The 20,123-nt window shown below is 34.7% G+C and overlaps 1 protein-coding gene across 10 annotated transcripts in view; it reads right to left on the bottom strand.

Annotated features, from left to right (window-relative positions):
• Positions 1–20,123, bottom strand: part of DMD (dystrophin) — a 1,046,004-nt gene that overhangs the window by 376,357 nt on the left and 649,524 nt on the right. For all 10 annotated transcript variants that reach the window (XM_077171917.1, XM_077171927.1, XM_077171925.1 and 7 more), the window contains 3 exons: positions 18,551–18,726; positions 6,101–6,248; positions 3,966–4,115 (listed from right to left, as the gene is read on the bottom strand). In XM_077171917.1, the coding sequence (XP_077028032.1) occupies positions 3,966–4,115; positions 6,101–6,248; positions 18,551–18,726 (474 nt within the window). The remainder of the gene's footprint in view (positions 1–3,965; positions 4,116–6,100; positions 6,249–18,550; positions 18,727–20,123) is intronic.

Raw genomic sequence — 20,123 nt, 5'->3', positions numbered from 1 at the left:
TGTTACGACTTTGTGTTTCTGCACTTTTGGGCCCATCTGTTTTTCTCTACACTTGATCAACCAAGCTAAGACAACCTACGCCTGTTCTGGTGGTACAGAAAATGTTCACAAATTATAGCCATGTCACTCCACTCTAATTTTTATCTTGTCCACATAGCACAACAAATTGATTTGCTGTGGCAATAAACAGTGAAATAGTCTCTTCAGTGTCTAGTAATTAGAACTAATACTAGTAGACAAATTAAAAGGCAGCAAAACAAAATGTCTCCATCAGGCACTTATAATAACCTTCATAATACATACAGTAGATGTTGTGAAGACTAAGGTGGATAAATGAGGAGAATGCTGATTTTGGCATCCAGCTTACTTTCAGATAATTTAGCTCATTGCTCTTGGCTGACAACAGACCAAGAATAATATTAAAGAGTAATAAACTCCTTCCAGCAAACCTCTGATTCCATGGTTCACTGGTCTCAGACCTAATCTATCAATCCATTTACTGCACAGTAAAAGGTAAGAAACCCATTACAGATCTGTTACATGCCATGGCAGGTGGTATATGACAAGAACTGAATTCATCACAAACTCCAGTGCCGAGTACCCTTTTGTGTGCTTTGAAGCACTAGGTGGTTACCTTACTTGGCTATCACAGCAGAAGATACTTTAAGCTTTGAAAATAAATGAAAAATTCTTGATGTGAAAGCATAAAAATTGTCATAAACCACTTCATTCTTCACAATATTAAGACTTCACAAAGATAGTGCTATTTTCATTTTTACAAGAAATACTGGCTTTGGAGAGGGTACAATAAGTAAAACCAGGATAGAATTTAAAAGTCATGCCTTTCAAATGTGGGCTTTAATCTTCATTCTCTGCCTAAACTATACTGCATTAGGTAACAGCCTATTAGAATCACTATTTAATAAAGTTCTATAAAGAAATGTGGCATTAAAATCATTATTATCCAAAGGAAGAAAAACTCTCCGCATATCTACTCTCAAGGTCATCAGCACGTGATATAAACACCCAAAAGCAAAGAAAATTCTGAAGTAAAAGCTAAAAAGATACTTTTATGTGACTGCAATTCCCTTCATACTAAATTTCTTTTCTAGGTTATTTCTATTGCTGTAGGGCAACAGTTTCTCTGACTGTAAAGAAGGTTTGAACATGACTTATTTCAAATACGTCACCTTGAAGGTTAAGACTCACAGGTGTTGTCCCCTATTCCCCTGCTTGGCAGATCAAGGCAAAACAAAAATTTGTGATAACTTTAGGAGATATTTGGCCACATCCTCACCTAGTGTAAATTTTCCCAGCTTCTCTGAAGTAAGCAGAATTACTCTAGTGTACACCTTATAAGGACCTATCTAACATTATTTATCTGTCGTGTATGTTTCATATCTTGAAAAAAGTATCATCTTGCAAAATAAACAGTAGATTGTTACATGTTCATTTCTAGCAGAGATGCCAGAAAACAAAACTTACAATTTGAAACAAAGGATTAAAGTATAGGATACACTCTTTAGAGGGGGTGGACAGACAGAAAAGCCCCAGAGAAATCTCTGTGTGATGATGTTTGTCTACTGTGCTTTGAGGAACACAAAAAATATATCCTCATCAAAACCACTGACTACAGAATCCTCCTCAGGTGACCTAAGAAGTTTGCCTGATATAAAAGTGCCCATCTTGTGAGCTTTGGCTCAGAGTAAATATCTGTGGGGTTTTTCCAGCACTTGCATATCCATATCTACAGCTGAACAAATAGAACATTAAGTTCCACTGTCAGGCTCGCAGAGTTTCTTTCCGTGACTTCTAGTTTTAATTCAGATCCTAGATTTTCAGGGCAGAAAGTGAAACAAATAATTGAGGTTTCCTAAACAAATCATGAGTAACAGCAAAAAATATGAAAATGAAAATGTAATTCTTTTTCCCTTCAGTATCCTTGGGAGAATCTTACTGAACCCCAAAATAAGTGTCTAATGTTTTGTTTTGCTTTGTTTTCTATATCTGCCAAGATCACAGAGAAAACAGAAAACCTGAGAAAGAGAGCACCTTCAGAGAAGATGTATGGATGTGGTATTGTAATTTTCAAATTCAATTGGTATTGTAATTTTCAAATTCAATTTCTGTTCTTTAAAAAAAATGGACAAAAAACCCACAAGAAAACCATACCACTGCATTTTGCAGATTCTTTACATTCAGAGACCAAGGGACAATGAGAACTCAGTTTTATACATTATGTGGTAAGTAATCTCCAATGGAAGATTTCTTTCCTGGATTTATGCTCTTTTAGTAGTAAATGAAATTTTTCAAGTAAGAAATTCCAAGAATAATTATCTTGCCAGACACATTAGATCTAGGAGACATAAAATTATAAAAATTCAGTAAATTGTAATGATTCACTAAAGAGTAGTTTTTGTCTCACATATTCCACCCAAACCTAAGGGCTTTCAACAACATTCATGGTTGCTCTGACTGTGACGGGAGACCAGAAATATTTTGCATCAGCCAGCAGAAAATGAAAATTCCAAGTTTTTAGGTAAATGACTAATCAGTAAAATGCTACATTCGGTGACAAATTGCAGATTTTCTTAAAATATATATATGTGATCCGACAAAAAGTTAATTAGTTTCTCCTGAAAACTAATGCTGTCTTTTTAGAATCACAGCTTAGGTATTAACATGGTCCCTGAATTCAGCTATGTACGTGCTTCCTTCAGCCAGTTGATAACATTGTTTTGATCTTGAAGTGTTCTGAATTCTTCTATACAAATTGATTTCAGAAGCCCATTTATAGAGAAAAAGATACTTCTGTCCAACCATTGAAATAATGATTTATGTGTCCAATCTGAAGATTGTGGATGTGATCAATATTTATTATCCACTTTTGCCTGAGTCATTAGCTAATATTCTGAACTTTGCCAGACTGCTCCTGTTAGGAAGAAACTAGTAGGAGTACCACATCAAGTTCCTTTTTATTTCTCAGATCTGTGCTTGAAATTCAACTGTATTCATGGAAATGGTAACAGAATACCCGGGATGTATTCTTGACCAGAAACTCTTTTCAGTAAGGTACTCAGAAGATTATTTTCTCACTTCCCCCCCCCCCCCCCCCCCACAGAATGAAACACAATGAATTATTCCTTTTTGCCCCAGAATCCTGGTAACTTTAACAAACAGATACCACACATTAATGCCCCTGACAGACTTCGCAGTCAGTCTCAACAGAAATCCTTCAACTGATTCTACCTTGATTGTTTCCAAGCAGAGTAATCCATACCTTGGGCAGTACTTCTCTGGACAATGCTTTCTATCATTTCTAACATGACAACACTCAAATTATCTGCCTCTCTTTACCAGATTTTCTACTCATTTTCACCATTTTTCAACACAAAAATATGCTATTTCCACAATAAAACAGAACAAAGTCCTCCCTTACTTCTTTCTATCAGTATGGAGATCCCAGAAAGCAAAATATTTGTTACTTTGTTATACAAAAAACTGAAGTGAATGTTTAAGGCTGGGAGAAATGTAGTGGAAGGTGAAACAGTGGTTGCAGTGTTCAACTTGGGATTGGGAACAGAAGAGATTTGGGAAGCGTTTCCATAAAGAAAATCAAACATTTGCCTCTCACACACCTGAGTCACAAAGCCTGGAATATTTGCTGTTTCACCAAAAGAATCAGGCTACAAAAATGATGCTATGCATTCCACCCTTAAGTAGAAGAACTGTAATTTAGTGACTATGTTTGAGTGCAACATCATCACTCTAGTCACTAATGGTCTTGGTTTGCTATCACTGTTTTTCACAGCAGTGTATTGTATCCATTTTTCTTCCTCAGGTTCATTATGCACACAAACATCTCTTCATACAGTGAAAAATTATACATACCAGAAAATATATAATGCAAATATTTGCTGCAGATTAAAATTTTATATCACAGTTATATCAGTAATATGTCTAACCTTTAACAAACGATGGTTAGCCTCCTTGAGTGTGCTCTCAAGCTTATGTTTTTTGTCTGGGTTCAGTGATGCACTTCCAAGTGCTATTCCTCCAGTTTCATTTAATCGTTTCAGTATTCCCTTGTGGGGCGGCAGCTCTCCAACTCTTAACTGGAACAGACAAATACAGCAGTTAAGATGAGCTGTGGTAGGATTTTCAGCTCTCTTTTCTTGACCCTTATTGATTTGTGTATCAGCCAAAGGAATAAACTCAATTCAAGACAAAATAACTGTTGCTTTCTGAATGTAGAAGGCTGAAAAAAAAAGCCATACCAAAAGAGACTGTATTAGTCAATCAAGTCTAAAGAGAGTTCTATGTGACATAATACAGGGTTTGTTAGGATATTAATCACTATTACATTATAAATGCCAGACCTGGATACTCAATACTTCATGTATATCAATTTTAATAATCTTGTAATATGGTGTGGAGCAAGCACTTTGGAGAAATGTTTTAGTATGTTCCAGGTTGTGAACAGCCACCCAGATGGCATGTGGTGAAAAGCTCTCCACTCCAGTTTAATGTCTTAATTAAGAATGTTCATATATGTTCACTAAAAAAGAGAAAATAATAAAAAAAAAAGAAGAAAGCCAAAAGGAAAAGCTAGGCAGCATCAAAATGATCAAAATGTACCAGTTCTCAAACACATACATCATTACTGAAAACTTATATTGTCAAAGTAACTTAATTTATCAAGTAAGGTTAATCACACTTCAAGGGTTTTATTGTTCTGGGGTTTTTCCTTGTTTGTTCTTGATTATTAACAAAGGCAGATAGGTATGAAATGAGCCATGCTGCAAGGTAATGCATTATTATTTCCTCCATTAGGATGTATTGCCTTTTGTGCAGCACCAAAAGAAGGTGGACTGTAAAAACAAGATACAAATAAGAGATGCTAACACCTTATATTTGTACTATAGATCCCTTAGGAACATTATATAGGAAACATATTTGTGTATGTGAAGAGTGGACCCTTCCTGGTTCTGAACAATCTATTTAGTTTTTAAAGCCTTAATAATTTCTGCAAATTGTAAGATGCATCTAACACCCTTTAAAAGAATTTATTTGCCTTGAATCTGGTATCCTCAACAACAGAGACTTACAAATTCCCTTACCAACTCAATGGCATCTTCTACTAAACAGAAGGACAAACTCACCACATGGTTGAGTCTCCATTTCATGAAACTATATTTATCCTATGTTTAATTAAAAAGAAACTTGAAGGTAGATTTTTACTAAATAATCCTTTAGATTGGTTTTTGTTAACTTTGTTGTGAGAAGGATAGAACAAACTGAAAAGTTTTCTTCAGATTCTTTAATGCTCTATTCATCACTAGTTGAATTTGTTAAACTTGGATTTACAAAAAAGATAACTAGGTCCTTAACCTCAAGGGAAGATAGAAAAACCTTTAGGCATATATTCTATAAGTAATATGCATTTTCCAATTACAGTTTAATTTATTATTTTATAAGTAATTAAAAATAGTTATTCTACTGAACACATTTCAAAAGACTAAACAGAAAACTTCTGTTGAATATTTTTATCAGCATTATCAAACTGTAACATATCCGTGAAAATATTCCAGCCGTTAAAAACAAATATTTAATATTCTGATGAGGTTTTTTTAAGTATTCTAAAAAATAAGTCACCTAGATGTTTAGTCTAGAAAATGTTGCAGTGATATTTTAATGAGTTGACATTTATAATTATGCATGCAGTTCTGGATCCTCTTGTGAAATACTGAATACCATTTAATAAGTGAGAAGCTATAAAATGTTAACAAGACACCAATAGAGAAATGTTATACATATAAACCAGTCATATTCTGAGTTAAGAAATGAGGATGAAAAAGATAACAAGTAATTTCCTAGTTTTGGGATATTTTTCTTTCAGTAGTTTTTCCACTAGTCTTCTGGTTTTAGTATGATCACTATATATTTGTACCTGGGTTTTTAAAGTCACAGCTTTGATTTGTCTAAAAAGTTATATGGATGCTGTGTTTGATGTCAGAAACCATTTTGGAAAATAGCTCTTAATTTCCTTCAGTGTAGAATTGATAAAGTAAGAAAATATTAGGAATGGAGCTTACAATACCTTTACTTTGCTCAGGCAGTCTCTCAACTGGTCTTCATTCCCTCGTTCAAGGGGAGTACAAATAACGTTCTCTGTTTCCTCTAACCATAAAATCAACTTGTTCAAATCCTCTTGAAATTCTGATAAAATATTCTTTTCTTCTTCTATCCTGCAATAAAAATGTGAAAATAATGTTTTTATAAATTTATTTTTATATTGAAGTGCCTTATCCATACTAAAGGATGACAGATAACTAATTCTTAGAATTTATACTAATTATTTTTATAAGTGGGCCACAAATTTCTTCATATCAAAAATATCAGACAAACATCAATGCCCTTTTAACATGGCATTAAATGTATTTTAAAAGAAAAGATCAAGGCATAATTTGCAACACCACTAAATTCAGCTTCCAAATTACATATGGCAGGTAGCAAACAAGCACACCAGAAAGAAAGAAGCTAATCAGACTAAAATTTTGTTTGAAGTAATGGCAGGGAAGCCCAGTGTCAACAACTAAAAATTCTAGCATGGAGTGTTACCAAACTGAACCTGTTAAACCTGACACAGACCCATTTGGACATATTAAACAAGATATTTCAGTAAGTGTGCCATGCACTTTGGTGTTAAGATTCACAAAAAGTAGGTAAGGTTCACAGTCGATAAGTAGGAATAAGATGGGACTCACAACAGATAACTTTAGATATCTACTTTTCATCTCCATCTCCAACTCATCTGCTCATTTTCACTATGACTCTATAAATATACTGAGATGTGAACTTTTGTGCAAAAGCTTCTGAAGTTATCAAGAGATGCAGGCAAAAAAAATTTCAAGAGCAGCAGGGAAGAGCATTGGTAGAATGTGAACGCTTGGGATTAACATTTTGAGTGGGCCCTTCTAAAGGAGAAAAATTATGGTTTGTATAAAAATACTTGTAATTCAACCACCAAAATTATTCACACACTGAGAATTACCTGTATGGAAAGATGAAAGATTAAATACTTATCAAAATTAAAGAGCAGATCCTGCAAGGTGGGATATTTTTATTATGCCAATTTCCTCTGATACACAACTTGTTCATGTAGTATCATGACATTCACACTCACACAAAGGCCTGAAGATATTCATTCCTTCTGATGGGGCATAACTGGCCCAACTATACTGGTATGACAAGCAGCTGTCCTGTTTTAGAAGGTGCCATAAAGAATCAAAATAACCCAAACTGCTCGCAGATTCATTTCTGGAGCCTTCCACCAGAGGACTGTGCATGACACACAGTGTTGCAGCAGAGAGTGTTTAACTGCCCCCTTCCCAGGGGAGGTACCTGGACATTCCCACCTGAACATATTGAACTTTATGTAGTACAGGCTTCCCTCACCCCCAATGGCTCAAGACTGAGATCATCACTTTGACCAATGGGCACCAAAATTGCAACAATCAAATCTAATTGCCTGATCCACTGATGGGCATTTCTTTCTTTCCTCTTCACTCTTATACTCTCTTTTTCTTTCTTTTCCTTATACATTTTCTTAAGTGATATCTTTACACCTCTGTATTGCTTCATTTATATAGAGATAATAACCAAAATGGCTACAAACCTCCTTCCCACTGCAATCAAATTGTTCTAAAATAAGCTTGCCATGCGTACATAGATAATTGGTCATCGAGTGTTGTTGTTTCACTCTAATATGTTTCACTCTAATCTGTTGTTGTTTCAATCTAGTCTGCCCAAAGGGATCTATTAATAACAAGAACCTCATTTCCTCTGCCTTCAGGAGTGGGTTGTAACAATATCTGACCTAAACCTCCCTTGGCCCAATTTGATGTTATGCTCTGTTGTCCTATCCTTTGTCTCTGGGGGAAAGGGACCAGCACTCACCTCACTACAACCTTATTTCAGGGACTTGTAGAGAGTGATAAGATCTCCCCTCAGCTTCCTTTACCAAAGTTTATTTTTAACACATAAAAGTCAATATTCGTAACTACACTTAGAGTACGAAAATGCTGGTTGTAATTTATATATAAACTGAAATATTTGGAAAATTTGTGCTGCTCTGAACAGGATCTCAATATAGTTCTAGATCAAGCTCCAGGTTTAGATCTAGAATGGATTCTAAATCAGCAGATTTATTTGTTTTTGTTCTTAAAACAGTATATCTTAATATTTACTAGATCTATAAGGCCAAAACTGTTTTTGTTGTTTTGTTGTTTTTTTTTTTTAAGCTCAGAAACAAGTTACTCTGGAGTATCTGTCTACGGATTAAGCAAATATAAGCTAATGGTTGCAAATTGTTCTTTAGAGGGAAAAGTAAGAGATTATATTTACTGTGAAAACAATAAAATTCTCCAAAACTATTTACACTTATATATAAATTATATATAAAAATATATATATTATGCGCATATACACACACATATACACATTTATACAAATACATCAGAAAATGAACACCATAAAGAGCAAAAGAATTAACAGCCCTACTTTCTTGGTTTTATCTTAGATTTTCTAATGGAATCACGCATGAATATTTTCATGAACTGCCATTTGCCCAGGATTTCTGGAAATGTTACTGATATCAACAAAAATTGCTGATGCTCCTAGATATAGGAATATTTATTGCACTAATATATCTATTTATTACAACTCTGGATTACAAGTCTTATGGAGTACTGTTACACAGACAGAAATTCTGGACCTTTCCGATATGGACAATTACCATTAGGTTGCACAGGTCATGCAAAAAAACCAACTTTACAGCATCACACCTATTGCACTGTTCTTTGCTGACAAGTGCTCATGTTCATGACTTGAGAGGTCATGTGCTCTTCTCAAGCCAAAATAGGTCATCTAAAATCAACTAATCAAAACATTTATTTCTTTGAAAATCCGTCAGATGTTAATCTATAGCACTGCAACTATCTAATCCATAGCACTGGAACTATAAAAATGGAGAAAAACTAACTTCCTGTAGTCCTGAAAGCAGAAGTACAACTTCAAATCTTTCTGAGGAAGTATCCCTCCCTGCTCCAGTTATGCAAATCTGGGAATCAGATTTCGAGTGTTATAGCATAAACCACATAATAAAACCTCTGTCTCTCAACCTGACCAGGTACTCCAGAACCCAAGCTCTCAGCAACAGCTTTCATTTTTCTGGTTTCCTCTCACTTCTACTCATTTGTGAAGTGCATAGCTCAGTGGACGTATTATGTGATGGTACCCTGAGGATAAACCTGAGAAAGATCCAAGTTTAAATACGTTAATTCTGGCACAGAAAAGGCATAGCATTCAACTCAATACACCCGAGAGCAAATTTATTGAGCTGCATAGTATTTTAAATGAGAAATCAAAAAGATTTCTTGTCTCCTAGAAGAGACAGCAATTGGCAAGATTCCATTTTCATCTTAAGTATACTGTCAGTTTTATCACCCTTATGAATTGAGCTGCAAGTCTTAAAACATTAAAAGTTTTCCTAGTCATGAAGGAAAGAATTTTTTACTTTGATGACTAATTTAAATACTGATCAGTAGGATAAGAATGTTTTTTAACCTAAGACTTTCCAGGAATACTTTCAGAGAGGTTTTATGTATGTATATATATATGTATATATATATATATATATATATATATATATATATATATAAAATCTATTGCCATCTCTTATATATTATCTATATGTTATCTATTATCTATTTTATATATATACATATTTAAGATATGTGTGTGGGTCATTCTGTGTGTGTGCTTACACAGAAGGGTTTCAGAGTTCAGAAAAAAAAATAAAATTCCATAGATCTACTTTATTCTAATCAGGAACAATATGCAGTAAAGGAATTTAAAGGTTCATTGCAATTAACAGGATGTGCAGGTGCACCTTATAATTTACTTCACCATCTCTTCTTGACCTGCTAGAATGTCACTTCTATTATAAATAACACCCTGCAAGGCAAGTGTCATATTATGCAAGATGCTAAAACAAAGTGCTCTGTGTTAGCTGAACCGGTTAATCAAATTAAAAGTTTTAACTCAATGACTGATTACACCTTTTGAACAAACTGAGTTCTATCACCATAATTACCTTTGGAACAACACACACATGTAATTTCTAGGTGTTTAAATTCATTGTGGCAATGAAAAATTAACATTTAGTTTACTTAGGGAGTATGGGCTTTCAAATCCAAGGCTAAACAAGCTGGAGTAAGGAACATGAGCCACCAGTCAACTCAGACATGGACAGAGCAAGAGAAAGGAGTTGGGATATGACTTGCTGGTGAAGCAGGTGGCTGAGGAATAAGATATAATTCCAGCACCAGGCCCTATGGAGCCAAGCAGATCCATCTCCAGCACAGGTCTTCAAGCTGCTATATTCAACTGCTGTACCCTTAAAAACCAACCTAAGTTCCCAAAAAAACTTTTAAGCTCCTTCTCTGTTGACAAAAAGTTTATTTTATTAACCCTGAAATATAACCCATTTTGATTGATGGAAGATTCTCAAACTATAGAAGAGAAGCATGGAATTTCATATGCAACTTTTTCTCTTCTACACAAGTGTTATTCATAGGAAAATTACTTTATTTGTTACTATGAAAAATACAGATTTCTGTTTGTATTTCTAAATTCATAGGGTCCCTTTATCAACTGCTCTGAATGCACATCTTTTTATGGGAGTCTTACATGCATTATACTTTTGGAAGCAAATGTATCAATATTCAGTTTTTAATACTAAGTAGTAAATTAATTATTTTTCCTAATTGCATTTTGTATACATGATAATTGATAGATTAAGGATTAGTTTTCCTACCATTATTGAACTGAATCAATAAAAAATTCTTATGTTAGTCCACAAAATAACATGAAAAATTTTTTTTTTCAAACTATCATTAATCTTTAGTTATATTTGTTAACTACTACATAAACATTCATGGCCTATATCAGTAAGCTTGTATTTCCATGTGCAGTGTCAAGAAACCACATGAAATATATATTGCAGCTCAAGTATTTTCTCTATAGTCAACAATGTGATAGCAATGCCATAGCAACCCATAAATAGTTATTGAAACACATCAGGTGTTTAGAGTTTGTAACTGCACACAAGTGATGTCAGATTTATTTGGGAGGTGTCAGCTAGAGAAATAAAATATACAATCATAGGAGTAGGACAGATCTGCACTTGTGATTCATGTTCCCATCTGTAAGTCCAATAATATTTTGGTGCCTTTCACTTTTTAACAGTCAGCTGTCAATTCTGTATTTATTGTGTTTCTAAAATTAGGAATTAATGTGTTTAGTAGTTGCTACTAAGAATATGAGGCCACCAAATGGTAACAAAAATGTAGAGACAATATTTACCAAAGCAAATTTCATTTTCATTCTTTCTCTAAAGAAAGAATGGATAAATATTCTTCATTAGGGTAAGGAACTTTAAATAAGTAAAATTAAAATAGCACATAAACTTTAGAATATGTATTTAGATGTAAATACTAAACAGTAAGACATTTAATTAACCTGTTTGTAAACACAATACAAATTTATGCCATGTATTCTTTTCTAGTGATTCATTTTAAGAAATCTGGACAGTCAAAAAAAGAAAATTCAGAAAAATTCAATATGTAGCTAATTATGTGCTGTAAAGAAAAAAATATATTTATTGACATAACTGTCATAAAATCTCTTCATCCTAAATCAGTTTTTAAACTGCAACTAGAAGATAATCACAGCCTTCAATATGCTGAGTTTTCAAGTAAAGGAAAACAATCACTTGCAGCTAGTGTGTTATGGAAGAAAAAGAATACCTACGATATTTATTAAAAATATTAAAAAGTATATTTACTTCATAACAATTAATTTTTAATCAGAATAGAAAGCTTGTATTTTTGTATTCAGGAAAGTACTTGGACGTCTTCTGGTAAACAGCCTTTGTTCTGTCATTCTTTCCATAATTACTTCAAATTCGCTTGGGTAGAGATCTGAACAGGCAGTCTGCAGGTTCAAACTCATTAAAAGTGTAAATGTATTTGCAGCTAAAATAATGAAAAATTCTCTTCCATTCAACTGAATCCAATTTTAACAAATGTCAGATCGTGATGAATAAAAAACCCCAAACTGATTACTTCTGAAACATTGAAGGAATCTATTTCCTGGGCATCTGTTTTCAAAAATTACACAAGAAAGTTTTCGCAAAAGTGAAAAATAAAAAGACCAACCAGCATTACTGTTACAAGTCTTTTCAGAGCCACCTTCCCTTGGCTATCCCTGCCTGGGTCACGTGTTCCAGAAAGAGCAGCACCAAGCTGCAGGCACAGCCCTGGGGTTTGCTGCACACTGTGGCCCTGATGGCAAATCACCACATCCCTAAATCACCCAAAACTCAGATGATGTCCCAGGGGCATATCTCAGAGCAGACACAGTGTGCTGTGGCCTGATCTCTCAGGGGATGAAAAGGCAGAGCAAGCTTCTGTTGGTGCAGTTTAGAAGATTCAGTATTCAAAATGATTGCTGGAGTATGAAGAGGGAGACACAGACACTTTGTATTTCCCCTCTTTTGTCTGGGCTTAGTAGCATCTATTCAAAGGGCCTTTGTGGCTTCCCGTGGTCTCCGAAGTCTCCATTTCAGATTCATGCTGTACTAGAGTACAAACTCCAACTTTTCCAAAAACATGTCTTTTGTAGCAAAATGTTAACAAAAAAATCAATTAAATTCCCAATTTGCTAACTACCAGTGTATCAGACTTTCAATCAAGCTCCACTTTATTCAACTGCCTGGTGTGTTTCAAAGTTTTTAGTAAGATAAAATGACTAGATGTGCTAAAATTACATTCTCATCTAATTCATAGCAGGATGGATTAGACTGCAAGATACAGAAACTTTAAACACTGAATTCAAACTTCTACAGCTTTGAAACTCTTAGATAAAGGCAAGTGGAAGATAACATCCTACACAAACATAACTCAAGCATAACCTCTTGATCTTCAGTACCAAAGAAAGGAGATTCAAAGTCAATTTTAAGTCTGTGCTTTGCCTGGGATCAGCATTTGACCTTTTAAAACTGAAAATCAACTCCTTTTTACTGAAGAGCAGTACGAGTTCCTCAAATTGTTTTGAGATTTAGTTTGTTTTCTTGTCTGTTTTTAATTAAGTTGACCTTTTGCAGTCCAAATAATTCTTATTCATTAAAACTGTCAGTCCATCAATGAGATTAATATCAGCATCTAGTGAACCTATGATCAGTTTCAGCAATTTATAGAATATCATGGTTTTGATATGGTTTACAGTTCTTATTATTCAGGTAGTTTATTATTTATTCCAAATTATTTATGAAAACTGAATTAACACGGTGAAACTTTTTGAATTATATCCTGTTTAAATCTTTCCTTTTCAAGTTAGCTTGAAACCATGAGGTTCATGGTGGTTACAGGAAATATTTTGAATTTACAGGGTCTTTATTAATGCAGTGATAGTATTATGAATAAATAGTAGACCATTTAACCATACAACCTTAGGAAAACTGCGAAGCAATTTTGGAGAATTTTTCCACTCCTCCCCAAAATATAATCAATGACCCAGAGCATGAAAAATACCCAAGTGTTTCAGAAAAGCCCAGAGAGCCATGAGCACTGGGGACAGGAGATGGTGGTTAAGGGGAACACAGAAGACAGGCCATTTTCTTTACTCCATTCACCTCATACTTTCCCAGGATCCATGGACACTAGTTAAGAATTGTGTAGGGCTGAGATGTGATATTTTCCTTCATAACCTTCTGTGGCACATCTCGGATATTCCTAAACCATAATGTAAATCTTAAATCCATTTTACCATCTCTTACATTTCCAACAAGGAATCTTCCCTTCTAGGTACTGAGGAATTAGGTCAATAACATTTTGTTCCACTTACACTTTACCCATCAGTTCAACTTTGTAAACCTCAGCCATAACCCTCCTGAGGTTTCTCTCCAGACTGAAGATCCCCACCTGCTTAGTCCCCCCTGCTTAGTGCAGCCACTCCAAACCTTGGCTCATTTCATCTGCCTCCCCCCATGAATATTTTCTGTGTGCCCTTTGTATCCTTTGACATGCACAGAGCTCTGCACACAGTAACCAACATGAGGACACTACAGTGTTTGATATCACCAAAACAGCTTTTTTTTGGTTTGTAATACCCTTGCTGATGCAACCTAAAACACTATGGCTTTTTCTTTTGCTGCCACCCCATCCTGTGCCTGTAAACACTTTCAGCAATAAGGTCAGGATCACGTTTTGGAGTTGTAAGAAGCTCAGCATCATTTAAGTATGGGATAGTCTGTTTGTCTGAAATATTCCTTGCCTCACATTTGTCTCTGATCGAGATCATCTGCCACTTGTTGCCCATCTGCTCAGTTTTGGAGTTCCCACTATCAACTCAGCCTTTGACTACCTGAGGCATAATGTCATCAGCATTCTTTGAAATGTCACCATGCACCTCATGTCTCCAACAAATTTCTCACATTCATGCACCTCCTAAAAATATCTGTATCACTTTCTGTTACTCCTGTAATTGCTTCCCTCCTCCCCTCAGCCCCAGCTGATCTTTGAATTCAGTTTGAAAAATATATCTAGAAGGGACCGTCAATGTGCCACATAAAAGTTCAAAACTTCATGTAAAACTGTGCAGGATTATCAAAATCAATTTCTTTGGGTAAGAAAAATAGCAAAAACAGAGCTTACAATATATAAAGTTTCCTTGCCAAATAATGCTTAGCAGCATTACACTTGAATCTGAAATCACTAACAGATTTCATTTCTGGAATCCATTCAATTGCTAATTTCTTGCCGCTTTATCTTGAGATTTGCTGAGCAAAAAAATGTAATAGGAAACAAAATTTCAGCTGATCACTACTCTGAGCTACAGAGAATTAACTTTAAAGCAGAGCATAATGTATTAACTACAAAGAATAAAAATTGAAACCTATTAAAATTATTATTATTATTATAGTCAGTTTTCTTTTCTGGTTTGCAGAAGGTTCTAAATGTTAATATCTATTTTATTTTTCTTTGAAATTATTATATGAAGATGTGTTATACCAGGTCTGCTCTCCCTTCAGTATCACCTTCATTAAATATGGTTTTAAAATGTTCCTCCCATTTTCTCATTCTCAAAATTGACTTTAATAACATTATTTTAACTATGAAAATTTAATTTTTAGGAAACATAGACAAAAATAAAAGGACTATTAAAGCTTATGTGAGTCACAATATAAGCATTCTGACTTTACAGGTGGTTTGGGTTTTTTTCAAAAGTCCATTAAAGCTTTTCTGAAAAAGAGAAATCAAATATGTCAATTTGCCTATATTTTTTGTAATTTATATTCTACTCATATATTTAGATAAATTTGACATAGTACCAACATATGCATTGGACAATGCCATAACTATATTAGCTTTAGCTCTTTGGACTCTAAGTAGAGGCCACTTCCTTTAACTTTTGTTTGCCTCATGCTTTGATCTTAAAGATAAGTTAAAACATTTTGGGTGACATGGGTTTCAAGTCTTTAAAAGAGAGAATCTGACTGTACCCAAAACCAAATTAGGGCAAATAATTAAAAGCTTAAAGATGTCAAAGCATAAGAGTTATGCAAATCCCATGTCACCATGGTTATATAAAGACCATGCAGCTGATAAGCCTGTGGTCTTTTCATGCCCAGGTTCATCAATAATTGAGACCTACTTAGAACACAACACTTTTTCCTGTCAAGCAGGTTTCTTTCCTTTGAAAATCCACTATAGAAGAGTGAAAAAGAGAAGAGCAAAAAAGAGAAAAGGGAGAGGAGAGGAGAGGAGAGGAGAGGAGAGGAGAGGAGAGGAGAGGAGAGGAGAGGAGAGGAGAGGAGAGGAGAGGAGAGGAGAGGAGAGGAGAGGAGAGGAGAGGAGAGGAGAGGAGAGGAGAGGAGAGAAGAGAAGAGAAGAGAAGAGAAGAGAAGAGAAGAGAAGAGAAGAGAAGAGAAGAGAAGAGAAGAGAAGAGAAGAGAAGAGAAGAGAAGAGAAGAGAAGAGAAGAGAAGAGAAGAGAAGAGAAGAGAAGAGAGAAGAGAAGAGAAGAGAAGAGAAGAGAAGAGAAGAGAAGAGAAGAGAAGAGAAGAGAAGAGAAGAGAAAAGAGAAGAGAAGAGAAGAGAAGAGAAAAAGAAAACACATGTGTGGTGGCAAAAGTTAGGATAGCAGGTGTTTCCAAGACCTGGGAGCAAAAAGCATTCCCTGTCTCTGGCACAGCCAAGACTGGGAGGTGAATAGAAGCATCCTGATGCACATGAGTCTCACTGAAGTACACCAGGAACATTTCTATCAGTGTAACACAACACTATCTGTATTCCTCCTGGTGCAGTGCTATTATTCATGCAAAGTTCACTAACTGAGGTCTCTGCAATCATTTTCCTCTAAATTACACAAGCTGTCATTCTAGAGGAAAACAAAACCAATCGGTCAACATACTAAACAGAACAAAAGGGGGAAAACGTGCAAGTGTTTAAGAACCTTCATCTAGGGAACATAATTGGATTATTCCCACTTAACAAATCCTAGGCTTCCTTAAAATGCAGTGTGTGCCAAGAAATTCTATGTAATATTCTAACACTGCATTAAGCCAAAAGAACATTCAGTTAGACATTTCTACCGATATACGAACGGATGAAGAATAGCAGTCTTAACCAGAACAGGAATATATCTTGTATGCTTGGACAAAGCTCAACCACAAATCTCTTTCTTCTGTGTTGCCATAGCAGATTACAGGGCTGTTAAAATGATGTGTTATTATTTTGTGTTTGCACTTACATAACAAGTTAATGCTTGGAAACACAGATGAGTTTCCAATGTACAAAAGAACAGCTTTTTATGTGACAAATAAAGGCCAAGGACTCCCTTGTGTAGCAAATAACAGTGCCATCAACACCTGGAAATACAGCAGAAATAATTATTTAAGCTTCTGACAGATATGGATTATTTGCTACATCTCCTTCTTTTAACACAGAATTATTTAGGTTGGAAAAGACCTTCAGGACCGTTGAGTCCAACCATTAACCCAGTAGTACTCCCATCCCTAAACCATGTCCCTAAGTGACACATCTACATGTCTTCTAAATGCCACTGGGAAACCTTATAGCACTTTCCAGTACCCAAAGGGGAACTTCAGGAAGGCTGAAAAGAGACTTTTCACAGGGCTATGTAGTGATAGGACAAAGGAGAATTGCCTTAATACAAAAGAGTGTTTAGATTAGATATTAAGAAGAAATTATTTGCTTCTGTGTTGTGAGGCACCAAAATAGGTTGTTCAGAGAGATTGTGGAGTTAAAATCACTGGAAGTTTTCAAGGCCAGGCTGAATGAGGCTCTGGGAAACCTGACCTAGTAGAGATTTCACTGTCTATGCCAGAGGGGTTGGAGCTCAATGAACTTTAAGTTCCCTTTCAACCTCAACCATTCTGTGATTCTATGGTGACTCAATGACTTCCTTGGGCAGCCTGTTTCAACGACTGATAACATGCTCCAAGTGAAACTTTAATCATGATTAGGCTCATTAATAACCCTCCAGGACACTCCCTTTTTGATGCTAGTAAACATTTTCACAGCTTTTTCGCCTCAGTGGCTCTGAACGGAAAAATGATATGTGACACATCAGAAGTAAAAAAATCTTGTTGCACACTACCAGTTCTTCTAGTACATCACCAGTACTGATCAATATATCTCTATAAGGAATATTCTGTGATTTTAAAAAAAACATGCATGATGAAAGCTCTACCTGTATTTTCTACTGTATTTTAAAGCAGAATGGCATATCCAGCTAGGCTTAGCATCTAGGTTAAGAACATGCTCTTTAATAAAACCTATCTTAACAGCAACTTTTTTTTTTACATTGGAAATTCTCTTTTTAAAGGTATAAAACTATTTTTGTATTATCTGTAACTCAAAAGCTCTAGCTTTCTGCACCTGCATGAGAAGAACAAATTTATCTAAAAGTGATCATAAATAATATTAAATTGATAAATCCATTTTCTTAAATCCAGCCTATGAAATGTAGATGTTAATGGCATTGATTTTTATAGATGAAATAGATTAGGATTATCTTTTTAAATTAACCAAGGTATTATTAGTATTACAGAGATGTGCTTTAATGACATACAATCAAACAGAAAGATTATAAACCAGTAAATTCTGTACTGCTCCACTTAAAATGGAGAAGTTATGGATGCTTGTTTAGTTCTTTTAAACATTAGGGGTTAAAAGATAAAAATATGGAGTTTGGAAGGGAGTGGTGGTCACTGACAGAAGTAGAAAATAATTAAACAAATTATAGTGTATTAACAATTTATAGGATGCAAATTTCAATTAGTGATAATTCCTTTTATATTTGAAAAGTCTAGATGTTGAGAGGTCCTTTGAAATTTCAAGCCAGAATCAAATCTAAAATAACTAAAAATAATTTCACGATATTTTTACCCTCTTTTAACCTACCTCTTTTTTTTCTCTACCAGCTGTCTGCAGATCTCCTTCCACCGGTTATTCAAACTTTCCAGTTGTTCCTTCAGCACCTTGGCATCTGCCTTTGATGACTGCTCAATAATCTCTTCACCAGTTGCATTCAATGTTTTGACAACAGTTTGCTGCTGCCCAATGCCATCCTGAAGCTCCTGCAAAATACCCAACACAATCACATCTTCATAAGGAAGTTAAGTATGAAAAAAATGCTTTATCACATTCTGGAAAGATGGAAAGAGGTGAAAGTTTTTGCTCTCCTCTGAATTCCAAATGAAAAATCCAAGATGAGTAGGCATAAGGACACCTCATTATTTTTAGAAAATACCTTTCAGTACATCTCTGCAGCCTTTTATCCCCTTTTGTATTGCTTCTACTAGAGAGCATTGCAGTATACTCTGCACATCAATAAAATAACAGTTGCGACCAAATGTACTTCTACACACCCAAAGGTATATATCAAATATAAGAGTTTACAAAGCATGGTAAGATTTAAACTGCAAAATGTGCAAAATTCCTATTAGCTATAAACTCAAATAAACAATGTCAGGAAAGCAGAGACTGTACAACTTCTGATTCCATTAAAGGACAGCTTCTTCTCCAATTGTGAGAAGCCAAACACTCGTGGTTTTTTGTTTGGTTTTTGTTTTGCTTTGGGGTTTTGGTTTGGTTTTTTTTGGTTTTTTTTTTTGCAGAGGGGGAGGTTGGTTTTGTTGTTGCTGTTGTTTTTTAGGTTTGGTTTGGAGTTTGGAGTTTGTTAGTTGGTTTATTTTTTGTTTTTTTTTTTTTAACAGGACTGGGGAGAACAACACTTGTAAGAAAAAGTATTGCAGTGTTTCTATTTACACATAGAATTAAAAACTATCAAAAGATAACCAATATGGGCCATTCTCAAGTTTTACTAAATGCATTGGGATGCATTTTTCTGCATCTTTTATGATAAAATATAATAATTTTTCTTGTGGAATTCCTGTAGCTACCTTACTTCATGTTTAAAAACAACAGAATTCTGAATCTGTAGCTTAGCTTGTAACACTGTATGCCTGTTGAATCAAGTTCGTATCTATAAATAATCAATATTTTCATATTTTTAGTCATCACTAGGGCATGAGTATTTTTCCTTTGAATTCCTCAGAATATATAAACAAAAAAGTGTAAAATAATTTTCAACAGTTTACTGCTAAAATAAGCAGGAACTGAAATAACTTCAGCAATCTACACTGTGATATTCATACTTATGACAGATTTTCACAACTTCAGGAAGTGTGTCGGAATCCTATGTCCATACGAAGGCTTTCAAGTAAAATGCTGAAGCTAGTTTTTCTGGAGGAAACCAAATACTTCAGCATATCATACTCCAGAATAAAATTATATGTTTGCTTTCTCTTTCTAAATACATAGCATAAATTGCAGAGCAAGTCAGTAAACCGATTAACACTAAATAAAATTTGTCCAAGATACACTTAAAATTGGCAGGATACAACTTTCCAGGAATGTTAAAGATTAACATAACTACTCCTTGTGCTTTTGTAAATATATATCTTTGGTCATA

This window comes from Agelaius phoeniceus, chromosome 2, assembly GCF_051311805.1.
Source record: "Agelaius phoeniceus isolate bAgePho1 chromosome 2, bAgePho1.hap1, whole genome shotgun sequence".
In the NCBI taxonomy this organism is placed as follows: domain Eukaryota; kingdom Metazoa; phylum Chordata; class Aves; order Passeriformes; family Icteridae; genus Agelaius; species Agelaius phoeniceus.
This window is presented reverse-complemented; position numbering and strand designations above follow the sequence as displayed.